Source organism: Ascidia mentula, chromosome 9, assembly GCF_947561715.1.
Source record: "Ascidia mentula chromosome 9, kaAscMent1.1, whole genome shotgun sequence".
Taxonomy (NCBI): Eukaryota; Metazoa; Chordata; class Ascidiacea; order Phlebobranchia; family Ascidiidae; genus Ascidia; species Ascidia mentula.
The window spans coordinates 13,751,456-13,768,517 of NC_138574.1; the positions used below are offsets into that span (position 1 = coordinate 13,751,456).

Genomic DNA, 17,062 nt, shown 5'->3' on the forward strand with positions numbered 1-17,062 from the left:
ACAGTGTAACACTTTATCAATGTATTAGTTAACAACATTCTGTTGCTTTTTTAGCGTCAGTTCACGTGGATTAAAGTTACTTCTAGCAAGCGGAGAAGATATTTTGTATATTTCTAATCAAACGACCACCAACCTTAATTCTCTTCCGGAGAGTTGCAAAGCTCCAGCAAATAATCCAGTTTTTCAATTCGATCTCAACGAATGTTCTCCAACTAAAAAGGTGTCTGTTTACATTTTCCTAGCAGATTTTGCCAACCCAGGTTATGTTCAACAAAATTGACATAAACTTCCCCTTTAGAAACTTTCTTCTTGACAGATTTTCGTTAACACACAGCAAATTATGGAACCTTGTAAAATTGATGTTTGTCTCTTAGAAAACAAGTGGCATGTTCAGATTGGTTTACAAAGTTCGCAACTTCAAGTACAACAGCCAAGCAGTGAGTAGGATGTCCTACCGACCTTACTGGGAGATATCTTGTGACTACAACGAGTCGGAAATGTTGAACAGAAATATTAAAGTGGACGCTGGATCTGTTTTAACCAAATTAGTGTAAGTGAGTGGGTTTTTACTCTCCTACCCCTACTTCTACATAACGCCAGCAAGCGGCCACAGAAATCACATTTGACATTGCTGTGACCTTGTGTTGTTTACGACTGAGTCAGGCTCTATTTTAAATTGGATGAAAATTATACTGCTAGAAAAGGAGCCTAACAAAAAGTTACACGGTCCTCGGGTCTTTTAAATGTGAACCCTTCCTCTAATTCTCTGTTTCCACATTTTATTTCAATAAAACTTAACATTACAACTCTCTGTGCAGAAAGGAAAGCTTTGTCGCTTCACAACGTGGAATTGGAAACTTCACGATTAGCTTTGGGTTGTTTGGTGACGAGCAAATGCAAACACCTCTTACATCAGAATCGATCGTCAGTGTTCCCGAATACGTCTACGGAAAGCTGAACCTATCGGCTCACAAAGAGTTAGATCTCCAGGTAATTTATCGCATTTCATCACATTTTCTTTAGTTGAAAAATATCTGCATTGATTATTTCCGAACTATTTGGCCAAATTGCAGATAAAAAGTTGCTGGGTTACAAACAGCAGCGGTGTTAAAAGTGAAGGCTACAGTCTCATTACAGAAAGGTAAGATTTCTTGAACTTTTCTGTAAAGCATGGAAAGTTTTTGCAAGGTATCTTTTACCTAGTGCACTACATTAGGTATATGGTATCTTGCAAAAATTTCACATAAAATCAAAAGATGGGAATCACCCTGGAACTGTAAGACAAACCCAAGCTGAAAACCATTAATTTGCGCTTGCTTATATTGTTCAAACTCACATGAAAAGCAAAAACAAATCATAAGTAATGCACTAATTTTACACACCGAATCTCGATTACAAATCCTACATTAATATTTCAACCAAATCAACAGTAATATTTTATGCAATGGCATGACTGGCAGGATCGCCCCACTGCGCAGGTCCTTGCTTGGCGATCACATCTAACGTATCGCGATCATGAGGTATGGGCTAGGCAGCGATGTCTGGGCTGCCAAGCCTGCAAACCTCATGATCGCAATCACGACATTGCATGAAATAGTACTGCGTTATCTTATGCCGTGGTAAAGATCCCTTACGTATATGTGAAGGTTGCCAGGCAAGTTGTTTGCTTACGCACCAGTGTACCTTGGCCACAATATACCCCTTGAAACCACTGAGCTAGCTCACCCATAGCTCAGTTGGTAGAGCGTTGGGCCTGGTTAACCCAGGTTCGTGGGTTCAAACCTCACCGGGAGCTTCATTTTTCACATCTTGCTTCGTCATGTCAGGAAAAAATGGCTGATCCAGCCAAGCTTCACCGCATTTTGGCACCACATTTTGGCTTTCAGTAAAAGTATTTAAATTTCAGTTTGTTTCCTTACGTTTAGTTGCAAAGTTGTGCGCGAGGCAGAGGCGGAAGATGCAATCGTGATAATGAGGAATTACCAGCCGACTTTCGCAACCTTTAAATTTCGCTCATTCGTGTGGGTGAATAAGGATGTAAACCAACATTCCCTGTACGCTCACTGCTACTTGCAACTCTGTGACAATATTAATAATGATTGTCAAAAACCGGTAAGATTTGAAATTAGCTTCTCTCAGTATTAAATGACATTAGGTGAAGTCCCGATAAAATTGTTGTTTAGAATTGCATAAAAAAACGTCAACGGAGATCCACGCGAGTAAGCCTAAATGAAGTTATCTCTGTTGGGCCTTTCCATGTTTCCACCCAAGACTTGTGTGAAAAGGTAGAAAAAAATCCCCGACTGGCAATTATAAACATAGAAATCACTCGTTGTCGTTTTGATTAATTTATCGTTGTTTTTTCGCAAATGCGACGAATATTTCCAAGTGCGTCACCCGCGAATAATATTGACAAGCTCTGGTTTAAACGTTTACATACTGCTAAGTGGTCCTTATTCCACCCTTGTTATGCTTAATGAAAGATATCTGACTCTATATCTCGTTTCCTTCTTAAAAACGTATTTGTTTTGTTCAGAACAATGGGGAATGCTCAGATTTTTGCAACGTCATGAACGGGAAAGTACATTGCTCGTGCTTCGAAGGTCGCTACCTTGACAAAAACAAGAAAACATGCATTGGTAATTATGCTGCACTGTTAAATCGAGTCGTATAGTAACTTTGAAATTGTTTGTGGTTTCACAAAAGATGCGTCCTTGAGTCATTATAATAATACTCTTGGGTTACCATGGTAACATAATCCCTCACAGGCTTATATCATTTTTTTCTCATGGAACCGGATAGCTATGACGAAAATGAAAGACACTTTTCACCTTTGACATACGCGCTTGTATCGCGGAGACGATTTTGCACTCTCTAATATTATTTGCAACATTTTTCAAAGCAACGCCACAATTTATTTAAGAACAGAACTGACTATGATTTCTGTGAGTTTGCTTGGTGCATTCATGCGTGAAAACTTGTCTCATGTTTGGGTTGTGCGAGCTTGTAATGTTGTGAAAGTGTTCATCCATTGTAATCTGGTTAATCTTACGCTATTTTAATGCCTTCTTGGCTGTAATAAGTTTATTCTATTTGAATAAGGTGGAGCCGTGTAGGCATTTAGTTTTGAATCGTGTCTGTTCTAGTTTATTCATCTGTTTGCTGTAAAACTGCTCACCAACTGCAAATTGGAATAAAAGGTTGTAGAATTGCACGCATACAAAACGTACGCGGCAATTAAGGATCTGTATCCTACAATTTATTTGTGTTGTTGTTATTTTCACCACGGCGAGCATAACAATGTCGCCAGTGCGGAGTAAATTCTTATAAAACAAAACACATTTAACTTTACATGCAGATGTAGAAGAAGCGTTGCAAAGCGAAGGTTTCCAGAGTTTGGAAGGTGTTTACATTGCAGTTGGATTCATCGTTCTTCTACTCATTGTTGTGTTGGGATTCACCGTTAGATATTTGAGACGTCGTTTCAACAAGAACGAATAATATGCTCACTATAACATCCAAAAATACTAACTGCGTGTTTGCATGTTTGCTTGAAACTTTAACAAAGTCACAGTAGTCGTATTTGTACATAAAAATACCCGTAACCCTTTTGTTGATTTAAATCTGGGATCGGCAACCTACAGTCCGCGACAACATCCGGCCAGCCCAGCAAAATCAACCAGCCCGCAGCCATTTTACAAATTGTAGTAGGCTGGCTCGCCCAGTGCTAAGTTAGGTTACAGTTCAAAATTAAGAAACCTGTGTACAATACCCTTAATTCGCATAGAAACAACATTGAAGTGGAGGGAATGGAATAATTGGTGGGAAATGTTTGCCGACCTCAGATTGAAATCCACTGTAAACTTAATTTGTTCTGGTTACGGACATAAAGGTGCAAATATTGTTCGTGAATACGGAAATAGTGGCGGAACACTTAAAGCGAACTGAATTATGCGACTCCACTTGTAACTAACATTTATAACTAAACCTTCCATTTATAACTAACAAAAATTTCCGTGCATATCGTGTAAGCTATAAAAACGAAATAAAAAATGCAGCAACATATTCATCCATACTGTACTGGGATTATTTTTAGCTGCAGTGGAAATCAAACACAGAGTATATGGCAATCATTGTTAGCATTAACGTTAACTCTGCATGGTCTATGATTTTGCCTTCTTTGGTAATGGCCTGGAGTTTTATTTTTCCACTCTGTAGCTGCTACTATTTGTAGATTACGGAGTATAATTTGTCTGTAAGAGGTTTTGTAGTTGTTTGGTGTTCGTCAACCACACAATGTGTTTATTAATAATTCCACAATCTACATTTCAACATTAGAAGCTTTAAAACCGTTGCCTTTATGCATAAATTTCCGAACAATAAACGGGGAAGAACTTTTTCGACAAGAAACAGAACGAAAACAATGTAAAAGTTGACATCAAATTTTGCAAATCATTGAAAAGCTGCGTTAGCGTCGATGTATTCTAGAAACGAGGCTGCGTAAAAGCTTAATTGCTTGAGGCTACTCTTCAGGCGATGTTGTGTCTTTGTTTACGAGGTTGAATTGCTGCAAACTCAGCTAGAATTTTCCATCGTTGTTGGTTTGTGTAATGACGTCACACCACCAATAAAAAGGTTTCATTAATTAACAAAAAATAACAAACTGTTTTTTTTTAAATTCAGCAGCTGAATACTTATGCAAATGCGTAAATTTAGATACCCAGCAAATCTTCAACCACTATTTTACAACTAAAATAATTTTTAAACCTTTGGCCAAGGTCCAAACCCTAAAATAAACCTTACAGTTTTTCCACGGAATGAGTGTTTAGCGTTTTCAAATAGTTCAAGTTAAAATTAAGTCCTGCAAAAGCTGCAAGAATCCCAGCAATGACTAAGAAATGCGGTCTAACTTGAAACTTGTTTTTCTGCATTTTTGTGGCTGTGACGCCAAATAAAGTTCTGTGTGTCTGAGTTTTTCAGCTCACTTCAGAAGCAATTTGACGCTGCAGGTCGTGGTTGCATAAAAGCTGTTTTGCAACAAAGCAATGTCTAAAAGTTTATGTGTTATTCGCATAGATATGAGCTGCATGTTAACATTTCTTGGCAAGGATGAAGGTTGATAGTAGATTGTGAGGCGCAGAAAGCAGATATTTGTTTGCAGAAAAGACCAAGTTTAAATCGGTTTGTTCTGTTTAATTCAAAGCAAAATTATTGCTACAATGAAGTGGTTCAACAACATAGATCAATTCGTCGGTTTGATCTGCAAATTAAAACAAAATAACCTTAGACTTCGGAACACGATATTTGTTAAAAAAGAGCACTAAAATATCAACGCGTCGTTGCCAAGAACAACGTAACGTATACTGCCCTCTTGCGCCATAACGTGGTGTTTTTACACCAAAGCGAGATTTGTAATTGAGTCAATAAAGTAAGTGATGCAGGGGCAAGGCGAAGGTTGGTTACAAGTTGGTCATAAAAATTCAAGAAAAAACAAACACAGATGTTTTTAAATTGGCCAATGCACAACCATAAGTTGTTCAGTTAAAATGTTCGCATATTTTAATCCCTAAATGCGTGGAAATATATTTTATTTCATAGGAAATATTACAAAGATATTTAAATCGAATTTGTGTGTTTTTTGTCTGTTTGCACCATAAGATTGCGCATAAAATATTTTTTTATAATCACCAATTGCATTGCCGACAAGTCTCTGGTTTAGAATGTGTCGGCTATGTATATAGGTCGCACTTTTTGAAACAGAAATTTTATTGTTTTGTTAAACTTCACTTTGTCCCGGCATAATTTGGAAGTTTTACAGATCGGCCAATTCCATCCTGTCACCGCTATAAATAAAATTAATTGTAAAACATCAAGTTGTGTTTCTCCTGCTTTAAGGCTCTTTTGAAGAAATGCGAAACCGCAAGATGCAAATCGTCCTTCTACTTTGTATGTGGCTTCAAGTTTTGTCAGGTGATTAAACAAGAAACCGTGTAATGCACTGACATAATTTGTGTTGGTTGGATGAACCCAACTTCACTGAAATAATATTTAATGAACATTCACAAACTTCGTTCGTCGTATTTTGTTCAGGTGGAGGATCGTCCACGTGTCGACCTTCGGCTTATAGTGGAACCAGAATCTATGTCCATACCCCCTCCTCATGTGAAAGTTATATAAGGGCGTACAGTACTGGAAGTTCTGGAACTGCTGCAATACACTTGTATCGAAACACACTCGGCAACAACATTTGTTCGGTAAAAATGTCTTACTTCTTTTGTTGGCAACATTGACACTTTTGCGTTGTCAACGCTGATCACGGTGGTGCGAAATCCTCTACGCACATGTGGAGGTCGAATGACAAGTTGTGCTATTGCGCATCAGTGTACCTTGACCACAATATACCCCGTGAAACCACTGAGCTTCTGTAGCTCAGTTGGTAGAGCGTTGGGCCTGGTTAGCCCATGGGTCGTGAGTTCAAACCTCACTGGGAGCTTAATTTTCTGATCTCGCTCCGATTTGTTGGGAAAATGGCTGATCCAGCAAGGCCGCGATACCAGTGAAGCTTTTGATTCTTTTGTAACAATAATGATTTTCGTGCTCCATTACTCTGATTGCAAACATTCAACTAATCATTGAAAGCATTTAACTGGAAAAGAAATTCAATACAACGAGAAACAAAATCCAATTTGAAATATTTACTTTTCAATTTTCTTCTTAAAGGGATCAAGAATTTGCTGGCGAGTCACAAGTCGAACGTTTCTCAAGATGTTTCGCTTCACGCGAACTTTTTTTTGTTCGATATGTTTCTGTGTTCATTTAATTATGTGATAGGTTTACCAAGGAAGCAACAAAAACGGAGTCTTGCTGGGGACTTTCGTTGGTAATGGAAGTGCGACAGGAATTGTGAAATCAAATACCGGTTCCTTGTATTTGAGTTGCCCCACGTTACGAGCCATTACCAACTATCCTGCCTTTGCTTTCATAAAAGGTAAATTACTCTATCTACTGATTTCTGTGTAAATTTAATGTTACTGATGAACTAAAATCACTCGTTATGACGAAACAAACATTTTTGTTTGACAATTAGGCGATTTTAGTTTATCAAGTTGAGTGATATTTCAAGCAGATTTTCTCTGTCGGCGTATACTTAGCTTGCATGGTTTACACTGACTTTGTAATTTAATTGTTAATAAAGCTACCGCACAGGGTTTTTCCACCGTGCATTGTGAAACCTATTTGAAAACACGCCAAGAATTGCTGCTGATTGACGACGAACGTCACTATATGTTGTTTAGTCACCGAGGAAGCCTCGTGCAACTTGGAGTTGGACGTGGAAGATCTTCCAACAACTCTCGTTCTCCCGACAAGTAATGGAAAGTTGTTGGGAAAGCTTGCTTGCAATTACACGATGTCAACTCCAGCGAGGTGCAACTTTACACTTACCGTGTCCTCAGGACTAACTGCTTCCGTGAACAACATATTCGTAAGTTCATACGAATAGTTTCAACGAATTTTAATATAAAAACTCCTAAATCATTGAAATTGCCTGATAATGTCAACGTTGCATTCAAATTCACACTGCAGGCTGTATTTTGACATTTCAATGTATTTGGATTTGGTCTAGAATTAATTGCACTTTCTCAAGCAAATAAATAAATAATAATGAATACAAAGATTACCCATGGCAGTGGTTGAGGCAAATATAGAGGATTTCAAGTCACGAGCTTAGATACAAAGTTATTTCCATATGTAGGAGCACGCAAAGGATAGGAGACATACGCACTTAAATGTGATGGGTTACAAATGTAATGTTTATCAGATAATTAATTCCATTTCGTTACAGCGAAGTTCAACCTAAGTAACAATAATGTGTAAATTAAACCTGCCGATAAGTTTCACGTGTCCTTTCATCGCAATTAAAGAATAACTAAAATAAATACAACGACTCTTTCAACATATGCTGAATTCTAAAATAATGTGGACCAAAGAAAGGCTTTGCCTATTTAAGGAAATATATAATACATCGCACAAGTCGTTTAAAGCGAAGTTCGCATGAAAATTACCACAAGTTGTGACTTAAAAACCCTTTACCTAATGCCTGATTTTGTTAAACTTGCATTTTAATTCGCACATCAGGCTGTATCATGACTTTTCAAAGTATTTGGATTCGGACTAAAAATGAAATTACTTTCTTGAAAAAAAATACAGCAAAGAATAATGAATGCAAAAAATTACAGCAATAGTGTAAAAAAAGAAAACATGATTATTTAAGGGAAATTATTCGTGTAGAAAGTCGTTCAGAGCGAAGTAGAGTAATTTAAATCACGAAACGTTTGTGTTTTGCTTCCTTTAGGAAGTATTATAACGACCGTTTAAAGAAGAAATTTCCTTTAGATTTTATCAGACGATCCTTCCCATCCAGGAATCAGAATAAGTTTCAATCAAAGAGATGAAATAGTCACAACAGTTCAAGCCCGAAGAGTCAACGTTCAAATATTCACTTATTCTGCTTCATCACCTTCTCCAACCATTCACATTGATTCAGGTTTAATACATAACTGTTTGTCAACAAATTACCGCAATATTTTAAAACATGAAAAACGAAAAATTTTATGCTTGTTACTAAATTATTTCTTTCCAATTGAGACCACTTTACGCAGACTGCAAGTTGATTGGTGGAATAGAATGTACCGACTCCGTCAAGCTAAAGTTGGTATTTATGTAAAAATTTGCTGCAAAAAAAACAAAGTAAATAAAATAAAATTATTTATTTGCCACAGCACGGGTACAAATTTCTGTTAATTTTTCTGTTGGCCAAAGTACACACTCACAGTGTAACATTTTATCAATGTATTAGTTAACAACATTCTACTTGCTTTTTTAGCGTCAGTTCTTATGGATTAAACTTACTTCGAGCAAGCGGAGAAGATATTTTGTATATTTCTAATCAAACGAACACCAACCTTAATTCCCTTCCGGAGAGTTGCAAAGCTCCAGCAAATAATCCAGTTTTTCATTTCGATCTCAACGAATGTTCTCCAACTAAAAAGGTGTCTGTTTAGATTTTCCTAACAAATTTTGCCCACCCAGGCTATGTTCAACAAAATTGCCATAAACTTCCCCTTTAGAAACTTTCTTTTTGACAGATTTTCGTTAACACATAGCAAATTATGGAACCTTGTAAAATTGATGTTTGTCTCTTAGAAAACAAGTGGCACGTTCAGATTGGTTTACAAAGTTCGCAACTTCAAGTACAACAGCCAAGTAGTAAGTAGGATGTCCTACCGGCCTTACTGGGAGATATCTTGTGACTACAACGAGTCGGAAATGTTGAACAGAAATATTAAAGTGGACGCTGGATCTGTTTTAACCAAATTAGTGTAAGTGAGTGGGTTTTTACGCTCAAACCCCTACTTCTACATAACACCAGCAAGCGGCCACAGAAATCACATTTGACATTGCTGTGACCTTGTGTTGTTTACGACTGAGTCAGTCTCTATTTTAAATGGGATGAAAATTATACTGCTAGAAGAGGAGCCCAACAAAAAGTTACACGGTCCTCGGGTCTTTTAAATGTGAACCCTTCCTCTAATTCTCTGTTTCCACTTTTTATTTCAATAAAACTTAACATTACAACTCTCTGTGCAGAAAGGAAAGCTTTGTCGCTTCACAACGTGCACTTGGAAACTTCACGATTAGCTTTGGGTTGTTTGGTGACGAGCAAATGCAAACACCTCTTACATCAGAATCGATCGTCAGTGTTCCCGAATACGTCTACGGAAAGCTGAACCTATCGGCTCACAAAGAGTTAGATCTCCAGGTAATTTATCGCATTTCATCACATTTTCTTTAGTTGAAAAATATCTGCATTGATTATTTCCGAACTATTTGGCCAAATTGCAGATAAAAAGTTGCTGGGTCACAAACAGCAGCGGTGTTAAAAGTGAAGGCTACAGTCTCATTACAGAAAGGTAAGATTTCTTAAACTTTTCTGTAAAGTATGGAAAGTTTTTGGAAGGTATCTTTTACCTAGTGCACTACATTAGGTATATGGTATCTTTCAAAAACTTCACATAAAATTAAAAGGTGGGAATCACCCTGGGACTGTAAGACAAACCCAAGCTGAAAACCATTAATTCGCGCTTGCTTATATTGTTGAAACTCACATCAAAAGCAAAAGCAAATTATTAGTAATGCACTATTTTCACACACCGAATCTCGATTACAAATCCTACATTAATATTTCAACCAAATCAACAGTAATATTTTATGCAATGGCATGACTGGCAGGATCGCCCCACTGCGCAGGTCCTTGCTTGGCGATCACATCTAACGTATCGCTATCGTGAGGTATGGGCTAGGCAGCGATGTCTGGGCTGCCAAGCCTGCAAACCTCATGATCGCAATCACGACATTGCATGAAATATTACTGCGTTATCTGATGCCGTGTTTAAGATCCCTTACGTATATGTGAAGGTTGCCAGGCAAGTTGTTTGCTTACGCACCAGTGTACCTTGGCCACAATATACACCTTGAAGCCACTGAGCTATCTCACCCATAGCTCAGTTGGTAGAGCGTTGGGCCTGGTTAACCCAGGTTCGTGAGTTCAAACCTCACCGGGAGCTTCATTTTTCACATCTTGCTTCGGCTTGTCAGGAAAAAATGGCTGATCCAGCCAAAGTTTTTTTGCGAATTTGCCCAAACTTACGAGATTGACAGGTGAGACACTTGCAGTCTCCTGTTTATACTTTTTCTTAACTTGAACACCAGTCAAATCTACCCTTGTCCAACTGGAACTTATCTGATTGATGGATGACGTCATTTTTTGCCTCGTGGTCTGGACTGTAGTTCAGAAAATGTCGCCTTTTGCCCCAAATGCTTTATATGTGTCCAGTGAATAATTAATAGTTGTGACCAATGCACGAATTTCTTACCGAAAGTTTTGGCTTTTAGTAAAAGTATTTAAATTTCAGTTTGTTTCCTTACGTTTAGTTGCAAAGTTGTGCTCGAGGCAGAGGCGGAAGATGCAATCGTGATAATGAGGAATTACCAGCCGACTTTCGCAACCTTTAAATTTCGCTCATTCGTGTGGGTGAATAAGGATGTAAACCAACATTCCCTGTACGCTCACTGCTACTTGCAACTCTGTGACAATATTAATAATGATTGTCAAAAACCGGTAAGATTTGAAATTAGCTTCTCCCAGTATTAAATGACATTAGATGAAGTCCCGATAAAATTGTTGTTTAGAATTGCACAAAAAAACGTCAACGGAGATCCACGCGAGTAAGCTTAAATGAAGTTATCTCTGTTGGGCCTTTCCATGTTTCCACCCAAGACTTGTGTGAAAAGGTAGAAAAAAATCTTTTCAACATGAATTTAACAATTTGAACCAGTGGTTTTCAAACTTTGCTGCGCTCTGAAGAAAATGATGCAAACAAACAGTCAACGTTCTCCGACTGGCAATTATAAACATAGAAATCACTCGTTGTCGTTGTGATTAATTTATCGTTGTTTTTTCGCAAATGCGACGGATATTTCCAAGTGCGTCACCCGCGAATAATATTGAGAAGCTCTGATTTAAACGTTTACATACTGCTAAGTGGTCCTGATTCCACCCTTGTTATGCTTAATGAAAGATATCTGACTCTATATCTCGTTTCCTTCTTAAAAACGTATTTATTTTGTTCAGAACAATGGGGAATGCTCAGATTTTTGCAACGTCATGAACGGGAAAGTCCATTGCTTTTGCTTCGAAGGTCGCTACCTTGGCAAAAACAAGAAAACATGCATTGGTAATTATGCTGCACTGTTAAATCGAGTCGTATAGTAACTTTGAAATTGTTTGTGGTTTCACAAAAGATGCGTCCTTGAGTCATTATAATAATACTCTTGGGTTACCATGGTAACATAATCCCTCACAGGCTTATATCAGTTTTTTCTCATGGAACCTGATAGCTATGACGAAAATGAAAGACACTTTTCACTATTGACATACGCGCTTGTATCGCGGAGACGATTTTGCACTCCATAATATTATTTGCAACATTTTTCAAAGCAACTCCACAATTTATTTAAGAACAGAACTGACTATGATTTCTGTGAGTTTGCTTGGTGCATTCATGCGTGAAAACTTGTCTCATGTTTGGGTTGTGCGAGATTGTAATGTTGTGAAAGTGTTCATCCATTGTAATCTGGTTAATCTTACGCTATTTTAATGCCTTCTTGGCTGTGATAAGTTTATTCTATTTGAATAAGGTGGATCCGTGTAGGCATTTAGTTTTGAATCGTGTTTGTTCTAGTTTATTCATCTGTTTGCTGTAAAACTGTTCACCAACTGCAAATTGGAATAAAAGGTTGTAGAATTGCACGCATACAAAACGTACACGGCAAATAAGGATCTGTATCCTACAATTTATTTGTGTTGTTGTTATTTTCACCACGGCGAGCATAACAATGTCGCCAGTGCGGAGTAAATTCTTATAATACAAAACACATTTAACTTTACATGCAGATGTAGAAGAAGCGTTGCAAAGCGAAGGTTTCCAGAGTTTGGAAGGTGTTTACATTGCAGTTGGATTCATCGTTCTTCTACTCATTGTTGTGTTGGGATTCACCGTTAGATATTTGAGACGTCGTTTCAACAAGAACGAATAATATGCTCACTATAACATCCAAATATACTAACTGCATGTTTGCATGTTTGCTTTAACAAAGTCACAGTAGTCGTATTTGTACATAAAAATACCCGTAACCCGTTTGTTGATTTCAATCTGGGATCGGCAACCTACAGTCCGCGACAACATCCGGCCAGCCCAGCAAAATCAACCAGCCCGCAGCCACTTTACAAATTATAGTAGGCTGGCTCGCGCAGTGCTAAGTTAGGTTACAGTTCATAATTAAGAAACCTGTGTACAATGGTCTTAATTCGCATCTAAACAACATTGAAGTGGAGGGAATGGAATAATTGGTGGGAAATGTTTGCCGACCTCAGATTGAAATCCACTGTAAACTTAATTTGTTCTGGTTACGGACATAAAGGTGCAAATATTGTTCGTCAATTCGGAAATAGTGGCGGAACACTTAAAGCGAACTGAATTATGCGACTCCACTTATAACTAACATTTATAACTAAACCTTCCATTTATAACTAACAAAAATTTCCGTGCGTATCATGTAAGCTATAAAAACGAAATAAAAAATGCAGCAACATATTCATCCATACTGTACTGGGATTATTTTTAGCTGCAGTGGAAATCAAACACAGAGTTTGGCAATCATTGTTAGCATTAACGTTAACTCTGGATGGTCTATGGTTTTGCCTTCTTTGGTAATTGCTTGGAGTTTTATTTTTCCACTCTGTAGCTGCTACTATTTGCAGATTACGGAGTATAATTTGTCTGTAAGAGGTTTTGTAGTTGTTTGGTGTTCGTCAAACACACAATGTGTTGATTAATAATTTCACACTCTACATTTCAACATGACAAGCTTTAAAACCGTTGCCTTTGTGCATAAATTTCCGAACAATAAACGGGGAAGGAATTTTTCGACAAGAAACAGAACGAAAACAATGTAAAAGTTGACATCAAATTTTGCAAATCATTGAAAAGCTGCGTTAGCGTCGATGTATTCTAGAAACGAGGCTGCGGAAAAGCTTAATTGCTTGAGGCTACTCTTCAGGCGATGTTGTGTCTGTGTTTACGAGGTTGAATTGCTGCAAACTCAGCAAGAATTTTCCATCGTTGTTGGTCTGTGTAATGACGTCACACCACCAATAAAAAGGTTTCATTAATTAACAAAAAAAATACAAACTGTCTTTTTTTGTAATTCAGCAGCTGAATACTTATGCAAATGCGTAAATTTAGATACCCAACAAATCTTCAACCACTATTTTACAACTGAAATAATTTTTAATCCTTCGGCCAAGGTCCAAACCCTAAAATAAACCTCACAGTTTTCCCATGGAATGAGTGTTTAGCGTTTTCAAATAGTTTAAGTTAAAATTAAGCCCTGCAAAAGCTGCAAGAATCCCAGCAATGACTAAGAAATGCGGTCTGACTTGAAACTTGTTTTTCTGCATTTTTGTGGCTGTGACGCCAAATAAAGTTCTGTGTGTCTGAGTTTTTCAGCTCACTTCAGAAGCTATTTGAAGCTGCAGGTCGTGGTTGCATAAAAGCTGTTTTGCAACAAAGCAATGTCTAAAAGTTTATGTGTTATTCGCATAGATATGAGCTGCATGTTAACATTTCTTGGCAAGGATGAAGGTTGATAGTAGATTGTGAGGCGCAGAAAGCAGATATTTGTTTGCAGAAAGGAAGTTTAAATCGGTTTGTTCTGTTTAATTCAAAGCAAAATTGTTGCTACAATGAAGTGGTTCAACAACGTAGATCAATTTGTCGGTTTGATCTGCAAATTAAAACAAAATATCTTCAGCTTTCGGAACACGATATTTGGTAGAAAAGAGCACTAAACTATCAACGCGTCGTTGCCAAGGACAACGTAACGAATACTGCTCTCTTGCGCCATAATGTGGTGTTTTTACACAAAAGCGAGATTTGTAATTGAGTCAATAAAGTAAGTGATGCAGGGGCATGGCGAAGGTTGGTTACAGGTTGGTCATAAAAATTTAGGAAAAAACAAACACGGATGTTTTTAAATTGTCCAATGCACAACCATAAGTTGTTGAGTTAAAATGTTCGCATATTTTAATCCCTAAATGCGTGGAAATTTATTTTGTTTCATAGGAAATATTAAACAGATATTTAAATCGAATTTGTGTGTTTTTTTGCTTGTTTGCACCATAAGATTGCGCATAAAATATTTTTTATAATCACCAATTGCAATGCCGACAAGTCTCTGGTTTAGAATGTGTCGGCTATGTGTATAGGTCGCACTTTTTGGAACAGAAATTATATTGTTTTGTAAACTTCACTTTGTCGCGGCATGAATTGGAAGTTTTACAGATCGGCCAATTCCATCCTGTCACCGCTATAAACAAAACTAATTGCAAAACATTAAGTTGTGTTTCTCCTGCTTTAAAACGAAAGGCTCTGTTGAAGAAATGCGAAACCCCAAGATGCAAATCGTCCTTCTACTCTGTATGTGGCTTCAAGTTTTGCCAGGTGACTACATAGATACCGAGTAATACACTGACATAATTTGTGTGCGTTGGATTAACCCAACTTCACTGAAATAATATTTTATGAACATTCACAGACTTCGTTCTTCGTATTTTGTTCAGGTGGAGTGTCGTCCACGTGCCGACCTTCGGCTTATAGTGGAATCAGAACGGCTTTCCATATCCCCACCTCATGTGAAAGTTATGAATTTGCGTACAGTACTGGAAGTTCTGGAACTGCTGCAATACACTTGTATTTCAACTCACTCGGCAACAATACTTGTTCGGTAAAAATGTCTTACTTCTTTTGTTGAAAACATTGACACTTTTGCGTTGTCAACGCTGATTGCGTGATGCAAATCCTCTACGTATATGTGGAGGTCGCATGGCAAGTTGTGCTATTGCGCATCAGTGTACCTTGACCACATATACCCTGTGAAACCGCCGAGCTTCTGTAGCTCAGTTGGTAGAGCGTTGGGCCTGGTTAACCCAGGGTCGTGAGTTCAAACCTCACCGGGAGCTTGATTTTCCGATCTCGCTCCGATTTGTTGGGAAAATGGCTGATCCAGCAAGGCCGCGATGCCAGTGAAGCTTTTCATTCTTTTGTAACAATAATGATTTTCGTGCTCTATTACTCTGATTGCAAACATTCAACTAATCATTGCAAACATTTAACTGGAAAATAAATTCAATACAAAGAGAAACAAAATCCAATTTGAAATAATTACTTTTCAATTTTCTTCTTGAAGGGATCAAGAATTTGCTGGCGAGTCACAAGTCGAACGTTTCTCAAGATGTTTCGCTTCACGCAAACTTTTTTTTGTTCGATATGTTTCTGTGTTCATTTAATTATGTGATAGGTTTACCAAGGAAGCAACAAAAACGGAGTCTTGCTGGGGACTTTCGTTGGTAATGGAAGTGCGACAGGAATTGTGAAATCAAATACCGGTTCCTTGTATTTGAGTTGCCCCACGTTACGAGGCATTACTAACTATCCTGTATTCGCGTTTATAAAAGGTAAATTACTCTGTCCACTGATTTCTGTGTAAATTTCATATAACTGATGAACTAAAATCACTCGTTATGACGAAACAAACATTTTTGTTTGACAATTAGGCGATTTTAGTTTATCAAGTTGAGTGATATTTCAAGCAGATTTTGTCTGTCGGCGTATACTTAGCTTGCATGGTTTACACTGACTTTGTAATTTAACTGTTAATAAAGCTACCGCACAGGGTGTTTCAACCGTGCATTGTGAAACCTATTTAAAAACACGCCGAGAATTGCTGCTGATTGACGACGAACGTCACTATATGTTGTTTAGTCACCGAGGAAGCCTCGTGCAACTTGGAGTTGGACGTGGAAGATCTTCCAACAACACTCGTTCTCCCGACAAGTAATGGAAAGTTATTGGGAATGCTTGCTTGTAATTACACGGTGTCAAGTCCAGTGAGGTGCAACTTTACAGTTACTGTGTCGTCAGGACTAAATGATTACAAGGACAACATATTCGTAAGTTCGTATGAATAGTTCCAACGAATTTTGATATAAAAACTCCTAAATCAGCCATGAAATTGCCAGATCATGTCAATGTTGCATTTAAAATCACACCGCAGGCAGTATTTTGACTTTTCAATGTATTCGGATTTGGTCTAGAATTAATTTCAGTTTCTCAAGCAAACAAAAAAAAGGCAGAAAAACTATGGATACAAAAATTACAATGGCAGTGGTTGAGGCAAATATAGAGGATTTCAAGTCACGGGCTTAGATGCAAAGTTATTTCCATATGTAGGAGCACGCAAAGGGTAGGAGACATACGCACTTAATGTGATTGGTTACAAATGTAATGTTTCTCAGATAATTAATTCCATTTCGTTACAGCGAAGTTCAACATAAGTAACAATAAAGTGAAAATTAAACCTGCCGATAAGTTTCACGTGTCCT

The 17,062-nt window shown here is 37.7% G+C and overlaps 3 protein-coding genes across 3 annotated transcripts; all 3 read left to right on the forward strand.

The window, feature by feature from the left end:
* The first annotated feature begins 427 nt into the window (after positions 1 to 427).
* LOC145914091 (alpha-tectorin-like) lies at positions 428 to 3,957 on the forward strand. Its single transcript, XM_083001868.1, has 6 exons — positions 428 to 550; positions 819 to 1,141; positions 1,926 to 2,112; positions 2,184 to 2,285; positions 2,537 to 2,639; positions 3,359 to 3,957. The coding sequence occupies exons 3-6, from the start codon at positions 1,972 to 1,974 to the stop codon at positions 3,499 to 3,501; spliced, it is 489 nt and encodes a 162-aa protein (XP_082857994.1). The 5' UTR covers positions 428 to 550; positions 819 to 1,141; positions 1,926 to 1,971; the 3' UTR covers positions 3,502 to 3,957.
* A 1,896-nt stretch (positions 3,958 to 5,853) lies between these two features.
* LOC145914648 (uncharacterized) lies at positions 5,854 to 10,136 on the forward strand. The gene is made up of 10 exons (XM_083002467.1): positions 5,854 to 5,970; positions 6,091 to 6,254; positions 6,832 to 6,988; positions 7,296 to 7,483; positions 8,395 to 8,545; positions 8,661 to 8,709; positions 8,885 to 9,050; positions 9,205 to 9,380; positions 9,649 to 9,820; positions 10,047 to 10,136. Exons 1-10 carry the CDS (start codon positions 5,910 to 5,912, stop codon positions 10,134 to 10,136), a joined length of 1,374 nt encoding a protein of 457 aa, XP_082858593.1. The 5' UTR covers positions 5,854 to 5,909.
* Positions 10,137 to 11,023: 887 nt separating this feature from the next.
* Positions 11,024 to 13,111, forward strand: LOC145914234 (alpha-tectorin-like). Its single transcript, XM_083002030.1, has 4 exons — positions 11,024 to 11,179; positions 11,251 to 11,352; positions 11,693 to 11,795; positions 12,515 to 13,111. The coding sequence occupies exons 1-4, from the start codon at positions 11,039 to 11,041 to the stop codon at positions 12,655 to 12,657; spliced, it is 489 nt and encodes a 162-aa protein (XP_082858156.1). The 5' UTR covers positions 11,024 to 11,038; the 3' UTR covers positions 12,658 to 13,111.
* Positions 13,112 to 17,062: the final 3,951 nt, after the last annotated feature.

Excerpts from the sequence above, each read along its gene's own strand:
- LOC145914091 (XM_083001868.1), top strand. The coding sequence starts at position 1,972 with ATGAGGAATTACCAGCCGACTTTCGCAACCTTTAAATTTCGCTCATTC. Across the intron at positions 2,113-2,183 it reads ATAATGATTGTCAAAAACCG|AATTGCATAAAAAAACGTCA; the intron begins GTAAGATTTGAA and ends ATTGTTGTTTAG. Across the intron at positions 2,640-3,358 it reads AAACAAGAAAACATGCATTG|ATGTAGAAGAAGCGTTGCAA; the intron begins GTAATTATGCTG and ends CTTTACATGCAG.
- LOC145914648 (XM_083002467.1), top strand. The coding sequence starts at position 5,910 with ATGCGAAACCGCAAGATGCAAATCGTCCTTCTACTTTGTATGTGGCTT. Across the intron at positions 6,255-6,831 it reads TCGGCAACAACATTTGTTCG|GTTTACCAAGGAAGCAACAA; the intron begins GTAAAAATGTCT and ends ATTATGTGATAG. Across the intron at positions 8,546-8,660 it reads AACCATTCACATTGATTCAG|ACTGCAAGTTGATTGGTGGA; the intron begins GTTTAATACATA and ends CACTTTACGCAG.
- LOC145914234 (XM_083002030.1), top strand. The coding sequence starts at position 11,039 with ATGAGGAATTACCAGCCGACTTTCGCAACCTTTAAATTTCGCTCATTC. Across the intron at positions 11,180-11,250 it reads ATAATGATTGTCAAAAACCG|AATTGCACAAAAAAACGTCA; the intron begins GTAAGATTTGAA and ends ATTGTTGTTTAG. Across the intron at positions 11,353-11,692 it reads CCCAAGACTTGTGTGAAAAG|AACAATGGGGAATGCTCAGA; the intron begins GTAGAAAAAAAT and ends TATTTTGTTCAG.